At 42.3% G+C, this 12,280-nt stretch overlaps 1 protein-coding gene across 1 annotated transcript in view; it reads right to left on the bottom strand.

The window, feature by feature from the left end:
* WDR49 (WD repeat domain 49) overlaps window positions 1-12,280 on the bottom strand; it is a 150,541-nt gene that overhangs the window by 25,429 nt on the left and 112,832 nt on the right. The window contains exons 13-15 of the mRNA XM_020805758.3: window positions 10,996-11,148; window positions 6,806-6,993; window positions 3,412-3,609 (exon numbers count right to left, since the gene is read on the bottom strand). Coding sequence (XP_020661417.3) covers window positions 3,412-3,609; window positions 6,806-6,993; window positions 10,996-11,148 — 539 coding nt within the window. The remainder of the gene's footprint in view (window positions 1-3,411; window positions 3,610-6,805; window positions 6,994-10,995; window positions 11,149-12,280) is intronic.

Here is a 12,280-nt window from a genome sequence, read left to right as displayed (position 1 = left end):
ACCCCCCCCCCTCATATCCAAAGGGGCTTGAGACCCTTTTCATATTGAAAATGGACTCCTGGGACCCTTTCTATACTGATGGTGCCAGGTCTGTTCTAATTTAGCCTTGTAAAAATGAGATTGATTATAGTCTAATTACTGCCCTTGAGAAACAACAGATCCATGTGTCTCCAATTCTTCTTCTTCTCTCTCTCTCTCTCTCTCTCTCTCCCTCCCTCCCTCCCTCTCTCCCTCTCCCTCTCTCTCTCTCTCTCTCTCTCTCTCTCTCTCTCTCTCTATCTATCTATCTATCTATCTATCTATCTATCTATCTATCTATCTATCTATCTATCTATCTATCTATCTATCTATCTATCTATCATCTTTTATATAGTATCGATGAATTTTAATCTTGGTTTCAAGTGACAGTCTTTGCTAACTCTAATTCCCAACCCCTTTTGTTTGAATTTCAAAAAGTGAGGGGACATCTTTTGGAAAACATGCAGGCCACATGTTTGTAGAGCAGAGGTTTGGAAACTGGAAGATCACATTCTAGTCTGCATTCTGCTGAGTGGTTATGGCAACAGCTGTTTACCAAAAGGTTAAAAAGTCTGGGTGTTTCTCTATTGTATGTGTTGCAGTCACTCACACTTTTTCTTTCCCAATTTCATTAAGTCCAAAACAAGCCTTCAGAATATTTTGGCACAGAGCGACTTCAGCTACGTTGCAGCTGTCCTTGGTTCTGCCCCCTCCCAGCAACGATATTACAGATCATGTGCTCATCTTCTGGGATCCCCTACAACTGGGTAATTCGACAAGAGGGAAGTGTCTGTCAGAAACTTTTGTATGTAGTGTATGGGTACTTAAACATTTGTTTTAAAAAGCCAGGAAATTCAATTCTCCAAGAAACCTCCGTTTTATGTATGTGGGATATTCTGTATCCAAATTTTAAAAGATTAGGAAATGGCCTTATATTGCTGCACAATATTGTGCCCACATTGCCAGCAGGAAAAATGATGCCAATTTTTCCCTAGCAAAGGACAGCCTGAATATTGAATATTGATGGCACCTATGACAGCACTCAGGTGGCCTACAGTAGTGGTTCACAACTTTGGGTAACAGAGGCACTCTCAGACTGCACCTCCCAGAAACCCCGCCTAGCACAGCTAGTGGTGAAGACTTCTGGGAACTACAGTTCAAGAACACCTGAGTTACCCAAGGTTGGGAACCCTGGTCTACAGGATACTCTCTTGTGCTCGCTGCCATTCACTAAGTGACACCAAGCAAGGGAAAATGTATTTACTCCTTTCTTCTCACCCAAAAAACACAAAGCAATTGTCAGGACAGCTTTTCAACAAGTTCTGTAGGCATCTATTGCTTGGAACCACAAAATAATAAAAATGCCTAGAAGAAATGTATATTTCAGATTAACTGTGGGCACTCCAGTATATATCTCTTCAGCTGGAAAACATTTCATTGTTAATCCCCAAGAAATTCACCTGAATTTGGAGTGCTTCTACCCTATGCAACCTGGTGCACAGCACAGCCAACGTTCTATATAGGGAAAGAAGTTTCAGCCATGATCCTTCAGGACTGATGTTCTTTGATGTTCAAGAGTGGAGCACAACCCATCCAAGATTTGAGAAAAGCTAAAGGAAAAGTGAGGGACATGGTGGCACTGCGGGTTAAACTGCAGAAGCCTCCGTGCTGCAAGGTCAGAAGACCAGCCGTCGTAAGATCGAATCCACGTGACAGAGTGAGCTCCCGTCACTTGTCCCAGCTCCTGTGAACCTAGCAGTTCGATAGCATGTAAATGCGAGTAGATTAATAGGGACCACCTTGGTGGGAAGGTAACGGCGTTCCATGTCTAGTCGCGCTGGCCGCGTGACCACAGAAATTATCTATGGACAAAACGCTGGCTCTACGGCTTGGAGACGTGGATGAGCACTGCCCCCTAGAGTCGGACATGACTGAACTAAATGTCAAGGGGAACCTTTACCTAAAGGGAAGGTGTGGACAAAACTTCATTTTAAATCACTTTCAGGGGTGGGCAACGTGGGTATTTCTTTGCAAAATGATACTTATTGGGGATTTACCTGAACCTTTGGGGAGTGTCATTTCCTTGTGTTTTGGATCATGGAACCACAATATCCCACATCGATAACTGGAGGTTTTTTTTAAACAATTGAATCCCATCTTTAATCACAAAATACGATAACCGATTTAGCTAGAACTGACTTTGCAACCTAAGTACGCTACCACAATCTGTTCCTTTTTTTTCTGAGACAAAGACACACAAAAAATTGAGATGGGCACAAACCACTTGTTCAGTGGTTCATTTAGCAGCCCAACAGGTGCTTGGCACTTCAAAGCCCCGCCTCCTCCAGCTGGAACCCACTCAAAGGCAGCGGCTTGGCTTCCCTGCCCTGCCTCCCCCGGCTGCTGCCTCTGAGTGGGCGCCTACTGGAGGAGGCAGGGCTTTGAAGCGCCAAACTCCTGTTTGGCCACTCAGTGAATCAGTTTAGTCGCCTAACAGTCTAACTGAAACCTGGATTTATTTATTTTTTCTGCTGCTGGTGTATAAAGAGCTAAGTGGCCTCACCCAAGGCAGTTGGCAGATTTCTACATAGGCTCCAGTTTGGAAATACTTGCATTGTTGCTCTTGCGCGCGCACGCGCGCACACACACACACACACACACACACACACACACACACACACACACACACACACACACACACACACACACACAGAGAGAGAGAGAGAGAGAGAGAGAGAGAGAGAGAGAAAGAGAGACTTTTTTAAATGCAAACCTTTGCAAAGTTAATCATGTTTGCAATATTCATTTCAATGGACAAGTCCATACAACCGAAGAGATTATATTTGCCACTCGAAGTTTACTATCACACCACTGTTCAATGCCCTAAAAGCTGGCACTTCTCTGGTTAGCTAATGAGCATATTTAAAAACAACGAAGTCAAGGAGTTAGTTCAGCCTCTGTCTCATACAACGAGGATGTGGAGACCTCTCAGCTTCGGCACTTTATTTAGACAAATTACAAGCCATCCAATTATTTCTATGAGTTATCTGCACTTGGAGGAAAGCTTTTACCTCTCTCCAATTTCAAATATTGCCTTCAGCGTATTTGAAGGGGAGATGTGCCAGGGACCCTATGAGTTGTCGCATTATGTATTTGCAGCAAGGGAGAAATGGAAGGGAGGGAGGACAGCATGGCACACCACATATTAGTTTGCTCATTCTGTGTCTTCCTCCGGGGAAATATCTCTGCAGGAATCCTTGACAACAATTCATTCTAAAATGCTGATAATGAGCACGTTGATGAGAAAGAGGGAGAAATAACCCTATTAAAATAAAATAAAAAATACGAAACAAAGAAGAAGAAAAAACCCCAGTAAACTTGCAGCATGTCTACCTGCCCAAATATTCCAAATGGAACGCCGGAAATGTCACTAAGCACAATGCTGCAGTCTGTCGAGGAGGACAAGATGAAGAGGCTGTCGTTCTGTATGCAGGTCCCCAGGCTAGTGATACTGTCATCGTGAACCTGAAATGACCTTATCAGGAGAGGTGGCTGCGTTATCACATCGTTGGCCAACATCAGGCAGTAGTCCTGGTAGAGGCAGAAGAAAAGAGGTACTGAGGTGATCTGTAGTGAAAAGACCAACGTCCAGGGATGGTTTAATGCCCACATCCCACATTACCAATTCAAAGTGACTGAGTATCCAAAAACTCCCAGAACTCCCCAATTAGTCATGCTTATTAGGGGATTCTAGAAGCTGTAATTAAAAAAGCATCCAATCTTCAAAAGACTAGAACGGCCCACACTACAGCTGAGGAACCTATGGCCTTCCAGGTGCTGATAGGAGATGGACTCCAACAGCATCTGGAGGGCCATGTGTGATAGGGTTCATTAACCGTTTTTGACCGTTCCAGAGTTTTTGCAGGAAAAGACATGAGAGGAGGTTCATTGAACAAAACTTTATTAACAACACCAGGGGTTTCTTCAACTACAACTTCGACAGGATCATTAAAAGTTGGATGAATTGGTAAACTGTCCCATAACGTAGGTATGATAAGTCTTCCTGAAGCACTCTTGATCTGTGGGCTTCCTCTGACATCCACTCCTGATGGCACAAATCGTCCCGCAGCAGGGGTGACGCACCCACTCCCCTTCTGGAGCTTTCTCGCCTCTCAGCAACGGTCCTGATTGGGTCACATTATTCACTGGACTGCGTCCTCTCGGATAAACTAGGACGGTCCATTCCTCTGGATACAATCCCTCTATTACTGGCTTTACACCTTTGCCTTTCTCCTCTCTCCCACTTCGGTCTTTTGCTTCCCCCTCTATCTCTTTCCACGGTACTTTAAAAGCTCTTGGTTCACTTTCTCCCTCATTCCATTCATCTTCAATAATCACCACTTTCTCTTTCTCTCCTGATCTCCCTCCTTCCTCCGAAGTGAGGAATACATCTACCACCCTCCGGACCTCTTTTCCACACTCGTCCCTTTTTCTCCTGCCTTCAGCTCTTTCATCCCATCTACCACCTCTAGCATCACTCCTCTCTTAGCTCCTTCATCTTTAGCCTCCTGCTCAAATGTCGGAGGGGACGGCTCACTCTTTTTTACTTCCTCTTGTTCCTTCTTTCTCTCATACCATGGTCATCATCCAACCACCCAACCCAAAAGCACAGGTTCTCAATATAGTAGTTTTCATTCACCAGATCAATGGTTCCCAACCTTGGGTCCCCAGATGTTCTTGGACTGCAACTCCCAGAAGCCTTCCCCACTAGCTATGTTGACTAGGATTTCTGGGAGTTGCAGTCCAAGAACATCTGGGCACCCAAGGCTGGAAATCACTGATCTAAGGCCACAATAATGATTACCACTTATTAGCCCTATTAATGCATTGTATTTGTAACTGACAATTGCACTCAAATAGGGTATCACTAAGGTAGGGACGGGGGGGGGGATGGAATTGTTTTCATTCTCCCATGAAAATATCCATTTTCTAGCAGCTGAAAATAATGATGGAAACTGCATGTTTCTAATCCTCATACTGCATTTCAGCAAAAGAAAAAGGGGAAATCAAAGTATGCTACTTATGTCCTGGGCTGTTTACAATTTAATTATGCAGCCTATACATTGTGCCCACCCTCCCCATAAGCTGGGTATTCAATTCACCAACATCAGAAGGAGGGAAGGCTGAATCAACCTTGAGCCAAAATACCTGAGTGAACTAACTCAGGCCATCAGCAGAGTCTTAGCTGCAGTACTGCAGTCTAACTGCTGCACCACGTGGAAACACACACACATACAGAAAGACACAAACAACTTGCATATGTTTGAAAAAAGATGTATAGAGAAACATGCATGCAGTTGCAAAATGCAATGCAATACACATCTTAGTTAATTGGAAGCATACATAAAAGTACATCCTAAAACACACTAGCCGCCTTGGGTCCTTTCAAGGAGAAAGGTGGGGTAAAAATATTTAAAGGGGGAAAAAAGTCTTGTTTCGGAAGGGGAAAATACAGATGAATGCTGGAGGGAGTCTAAAAATGCCACAAGAAGAAATGTAACAGATGTTCACATCCCTTACATCAAGCAGTGCCAATTCTCAACATTTGAATGCCATGTAAGACCATTTTCTGGCACTCATGCATGCAGCACAAATGCCTGCAGATAGCCACTGGGCACAGGGTTCTAAGATATATGAAGAACTGCACCTAGACAAATCTATATACAGTTTTGATTCAAAGTGCTATTTGCCCCATCCAGCTTGGCCTACAGTCAGGGATGAATGGCATGTCCATCTAAAATATCTTACGGGCACCAGGTTGGGGAAGCTTGACCAAGCCCATTATATTGTCTACCTTGCCTGGCAGCAGACTTCCACCATCTTGAAACAAGGTGTGTTTCATCACTCCTACCTCATATATTTTAATTGGAGATAGTAGGCTGAAGTAGTAAACTTTTAATTCAGTGGATGCATCCTCCATTGAGGAATGGATAATTCTAATGCTGGTTCCTTTTCAATAATAAAATTATCAAAAGGCTCAAATATCTTTCCGGTGGAAAGAATTTGAGTTTTTATATAGGAGAAACCGATTATTGATAGATTCTTCTATTCAGGCCCAGGGTTTCTCAAAATAAGTATCTCCAAGACTGAGCTTGAAACCCAAGAGTCATGTTCCTATGGGATGTCTGTTTGTGCAAGAAGAACTGGAGAAATTGCCATGACTAATTGGAGCTAATTTGAACCATGCCGGAAACATGCCAGACATGTGTATGGTTCATAATTAGGTGCGTGATTAGTGATGCCACCAACATGTGACAGGTTGGCCCCTTATCAATTATTCTCAGCAACCTCCATGATTCTTCATGTCTGCACCTAAATATCCACTGGGGGTCTGGTTGATGTGAAGCTGGGTCTCGATGCACAATTAAGGCCACAACCTCTTTTTTCTAAGAGCCTCCTTATCTTTAACAGCTGTATGGCAGGTGGGAGCAACATCTTTCCACTTCATGCTAGGAGCATTTACCCCTATTGAGTGTATCTGAAATTTCATTTCAAAGTATTTTGTAAGAATCCACCAAAAAGTGCAAAGTACAAACTCAGAATTTTTTTTAAAAAAAATTGCAGGTGAAAGTGAAATGGTCAGATTCACACATCTCTGCTATTATTAGGCACTCTTAAAATCCTGATTTTTTTCACCTTTTATTTACTAGGTAAATGATAGGTAATATCTGAACCATTTTGATCTTTTTTGTTTCACCACCAGCAGGTCAATGTCTTTTCTTCTTACCTCTATGTTCCATATCTTCACCCATCCAACTTGATCTCCTGTAATGAGGTATTGGTTTCTTTTTTCAACTGTCATAATAATGGGCCCCACTCCACCATGAGCTTCAAACTCTGACAGTAACTTGCTCCTCTGAGTACTCCAGAATCTGACATAACCAGCACCTCCACAAGATACTAGGTTTGCTCCTCCTAAACCAGAGAGAGAAAGAGATCATTAGCAAATTTACTTCCAAGGAAGTCCAATCTGGTACCATGGTGCTGGGGTTAAATGAGGCATTAGAAAATCACTCTGTGATCTCTGGAGTTCTTATTGTGTGAAGTCACTTTAAATTGACTTGGGTCCTTTTAAGGAGAAAAGTGAGGTAAAAATATTTAAATTGTCCAAAGAGAGACAGCTCTGGCACCTCCAGGAACTAACTTCTCCCCCAAGAATCTGCCATGAAACAGTTTTTCATCAGGACAAAGCTGTGTGTTTATGCTTGAGAAAATAATTGCTCCTAAAAGCTTCTAAGGGAAGGAATTCTCTTTTTTTCCTTGGTCAAAACCCATTTCTCAGAGTGGGGCTTGGATAGGTCTGAGGGGCCATAACTGAGTGGTAGAGCAGCCACTTTGTGGGCAGAAGATCATTCAGCTCCTGGCCATCTTCTGGCTGGGTTAAGAAAGATTCTGTCCTGAAACCCTGGAGAGCTCCTGCCAAAATTAACATCAATGGGTTAGATCAATGGTCCCCAGTTTTGGGCCTTCAGATATTCTTGGACTTCAACTCCCAGAAATCCTGGCCAGCAGAGGTAGTGGTGAAGGCTTCTGGGAGTTGTAGTCCAGGAACATCTGGAGGCCCAAGGTTGGGGACCACTGGGTTAGATGGACTCCTGGCAGACTCAACATAGTAGCTGCCTGTGCTCCTGAAACAGGTGGAGGCACAAAAGGCCCATGGGATGGCTGTTGCCTACCCCAGTGTGTTTCACCATTTTCTCCTCTGCCTGAGAATTTCATTTCATTTCAAAGGATTTCCCTAGATCTTTAAACACTCAGGAAGTCATGGCGGTTTCCATCATACCTGAAGGCAGCAGGCTAGTTTAGGGAGCGCAGCACAAGCTATGCAGCAGAAATAGCTCCATGAGAGAAGCATTTTGTCTCATGAGATGGTTGCCTCACTGTATCTTATGGCCAAGTCAACTCTGGGTTAAGACAAATATTCAGAGAAAAACATATATCTCATTTTTATGATGTTAACCCTCAAGTGATGCAGTCTCTTTAGCTGTGTGGGTTTTAGCAAACAGACCTGCCAAGAAAGCCAGTGTTTACATTCCAATGAGCCAACACTCTTCTGCTTTCCATGTGTTTTTTGCAATCAGATGTCATTTGCTCTTGTGAGACCACTGTTTCTAGATGTGGGATCATCATCTGGTCTAGCTTTGCCCCCATGAATGCTATTGTGCTATTATACACCAGGGTCATAGCTGATGCTTGGTATGAGAGTAACTTAGCCTTCTTTATATCTTGCAGAAAAGTGGGGAATTAGTTCAAGTCAGAAGTGATTTGTAAATTAAATCAAACATGGCTCCAGACAGTTCCATTTTCCAGAGATGTCTGGAAGCACAGACTTTCATTTCCTAGGTTCTGTGCTACCTAATTCAAAATGTGAACACTTGGAAATATTCAGTGAGAGTTGCTCCCATATGTGAATGCACCTCTGATCACAGCCCTAAATCTGAATTACTCTTCTCCTATGTCCTGGATGCGTGGGGTACAATGACATTGTGCATTGTTCCCTTGGTTTTGCTTTTTGAATACAGATGTCTTTCTCTGATCAGAAGCTACTTTCCACTGTGCGAAAACCCCATTAAATGTGCATTCTGTTTGTTTGGCTTTTCAACTCCATTTTAATACTGTGGTTTGCCAACAGCAGTGAAATATAGTCCAATCAGTAGACTACCCGCACCAAAAGAAGCTATAGTAATAAGAAATCAGACCTTGGGAACCTGTTTTCAAGACCTTTTATTTTTCTATTTGCAAATCATGCACATGAGACTGTAAATCTTTATGTAAATGACTCTCTCTCTCTGGCAGACCCAAGTTCCTGCTGTCAATTTTATGTACTTTATGGACACCAAAGAATCCTAAATAATCCTTAAGGCAACAGATTTCCCAAATCATTGCCGATAAATCTGCAGAAAGATTCCCGATTGCCTTGGAGGAAAACAGCAATAATACAATTCACAAGACACCTGGAAAAGCAGATGAGAAACAATTTTATAACTCTCCACGGCAGCTGCTGCAGAACTTCCAACTGGATCAAATTCCATCACAGATTCACTTTCCTGTAGTGCCTCCGCTGACTCACATGGGGCATAAATCAATATGGAGCTTCACTCTCAGCATGCATGCAGGTTTCTGCTGCAGGCTTGTTCATTTAACTTACTGAAATTGATTGTCAGAATCAACAGAATCCCCATTAAAACAAAAAGAGAGCTAAATTAGTGCAGGGCCAAAGTAGTCCATCTAGACATATTCCTTAACCAGGGGAAGGAGAAGGATAAAAATGTGTGGCCAAGTGAGGGTGGGATAATATATTTGCCTGAGGAGTCATATTGTGGGTCAGACAACAAGCTCATGGGCCAGATAACATCACAGAAGTCCTGTCCAATCTCCAACTTGAGTTTGGATATAACAGGGGCACTCATCTCTCTCACACACACCTTGCATTCCCAATAGAAAAGAGTGGAGTTGGGCAATAGAATCCCATTGTTATTTGCTCTCCAGTCCAACTCCCCATATGCCAACAGCTTTCCTGTCCTCATTCATTCCAGAGTGCAGAGCATGTCGCAGTGGGCCCATATTACAGGAACCTGGTCTAGATTGTGCATCAGGAAAAAATTTGTAACAATGAGAGCACTGCAGCAATGGAACCAATTACCTTGGGACGTGGTGAGTGTTCCAATGTGTTCATTTTCCTATTGCCCCAAAGTAAAGAAAAGATCTGCCACTTCCTGTCTCTTGTTAGTCTTCTCCTTCCTTTCAATCTCCTCATCTCTCTTTAAGAATGTTCTATGGACCCGGACCCAACCCGCTTGGACCATGTGCTCCAGTCTCGCACATGATCAGCTATCTAGATCAGGCTTTCCTATCCATGCATTTTCCACATAAATCTTGGTAATTGTTTGTTTTTATTTTAAGCTCAGCTTCAGTCTGAAACTGCTTCTAGGAAGGAACTGCTGCAGCTGCTCTGCCAAAACAAGGTTGTTAGCTGGACATTAGTTGGCTATTCCACCATTAGTGTGAATCACAGAGACCACAAAGACGAGAACAGTTACTTACCTGTAACTGTAGTTCTTTGAGTGGTCATCTGTGAGTTATGTTGTTTTGTCATGACCTGGAATTTGCATTATGTTGTCAAATGTTCCCCATCTTTTTTCAAGAGAAGCATTCATTTATGGAGAGGACACCTTGGTACAACTGTTCAAATAGTTACACTTCTGTGTTCAGTGTGACAAGGGGGGCACTATCACACTCTGCTCAATTTGTGCAGATCCCCAAACACATCCATAATGATTTAACAGAGCACTAAAAATTGAAGAATCTGTCAAGTTTTGCCTTCTCCAAAATCTGGAAGATCTTTCCTCCTTGACTGCTTCTGAAATTGGGGGAATTGCTACTGAAACTGATCTGAAAGCATATTCTCACCCATCTGTGCTGGCTAAATTCAATAAGTACAGCTATTTCCCGCATGGAAAAGGACCATGTTGTACTAGCCTGCTAAAGATGACTAATTTTGCATATAAAAAGAGGCAGCAGTCCTAATTAGGAGCCACAAAGATTGTTGAATATCCAGGATTAAAAGCCAGACTGTCAAGAGCTCAGCATTCAAATACTTGGCCATAGATGGGCAAAATCTGCCAGTTCTCAGTTCCCCGCTATTCATGTGTTATTATTTTCAATTTTATTCTATCCTTAGGAATTGTATTAATTTTGGACTCAGATATATGTTGAAATGAAAGCCTCACTCATTTCTAGACATAATAGCCTTGAAAGATTTATTTGTCTTCACTGACCGGTCTGGTTCCTAATCCTTTTGCTACAATGAGACCAAGCAGGCCTCCATCCATTCATCTCCTCACCTCAAAAGACAGGGTGAAAACCAAGCCATAAAAACATGAAGCAGAGGTGAGTTGAAAGAGGCTTAACCTTTACCTGTTGCTGACATATTCCTGGCTTCCAAGAAGGTGAGCCTTGTAATTGCACTGCAGTTCTCCGCCTCAGAGCTGGCCAACTCAGCTGCAGACACCATGTGTCTTCTAGAAGACAGCCTGCCAGTAGGAGTTATGTTCCGTTCCACCTGAGAACCTGCCAGAGAAATTCTAATTAAAGTCCAGAAAGGAAAACATCCTTTTTTCAAGATGCCAAGCAGAGTCCTGAAGCAGCTTTCCTTAGACTTTTCAGAAACTGTTTGGAAAGATTTTCATGAGACTATCTGAAAAGCAAGCCCTAGAAGGGTATTGGTTGGTCCATTAGGGGAATGAGGCACTGCCCTCCACAAGGCTCAAGCTATCCACAGGGAGCCTGTTCCAGGCTGTCTCCTTATCAGACTCAAGCACCTGACTATGTGGTGAGGATGAATGTTTAGACACAACACAGTCTTTCTTTGCAGGGGAAAGGGGAGGAAGGAAACAATGATAGACAGTCATCCCTAGTTCCGCCTACCACTGGCTGCTGAACCTTCTAGCCCACCAAACACAATAGGTACCAGCCCCCATTGTTTGAGAAGATTTTGTTTCTGAGAAGTTTACCAATGGCAAAATAGATAAACAGATTTAAAATAGTAATAAACTTCCTTTCACCAGCTCTCTCACCTACATCCAATACAAATGAAGTCATACCAGCCAGAGACTTGCTTGTATTTAAAAATGATAGTAATAATAATAAAATTGGGTTTCTAGAGACCTACAGAATAGATGCTGTTTTGCACACCATATATGAATCATTAGCTGTGTTTTAACATCACCGTAAACAGTGGTTTTATGGAACAAGCTTAGGGTTCACACTTTATTTGTCCTGTTCAGGGGTTGAGAGGGAAAATGCTTCTCTCTTTCACAAAGGATGGAGTTAGAAGACATCTTCTTTTCCTCTTTGCAAGTAGAGATGGAGTTTTGAAACTATTTTGTCCATTTTGGATAAAACACAGAGAATTTTATATTAATCTTAAACATGGTTGGTTTGTTGGTTTGTTGGTTTGTTGGTTTGTTGGTTTATTTATTTATTTATTTATTTATTTATTTATTTATTTATTTATTTATTTATTTATTTATTTATTTATTTATTTATATGCCACCCACACTACCCGAAGGTCTCTGGGAGGCTTACAACATTTAAAAGAAGTCAATTGCAAACAATGGCTTATTTGCACAACTTGCTTTAAGATTAATCACAGTTTATGCCTGGATGTTGCGCTAAAGATAATTTTAAAGTTAATCTTAAT

Source organism: Pogona vitticeps, chromosome 3 (assembly GCF_051106095.1).
Source record: "Pogona vitticeps strain Pit_001003342236 chromosome 3, PviZW2.1, whole genome shotgun sequence".
Taxonomy (NCBI): domain Eukaryota; kingdom Metazoa; phylum Chordata; class Lepidosauria; order Squamata; family Agamidae; genus Pogona; species Pogona vitticeps.
This window is presented reverse-complemented; position numbering and strand designations above follow the sequence as displayed.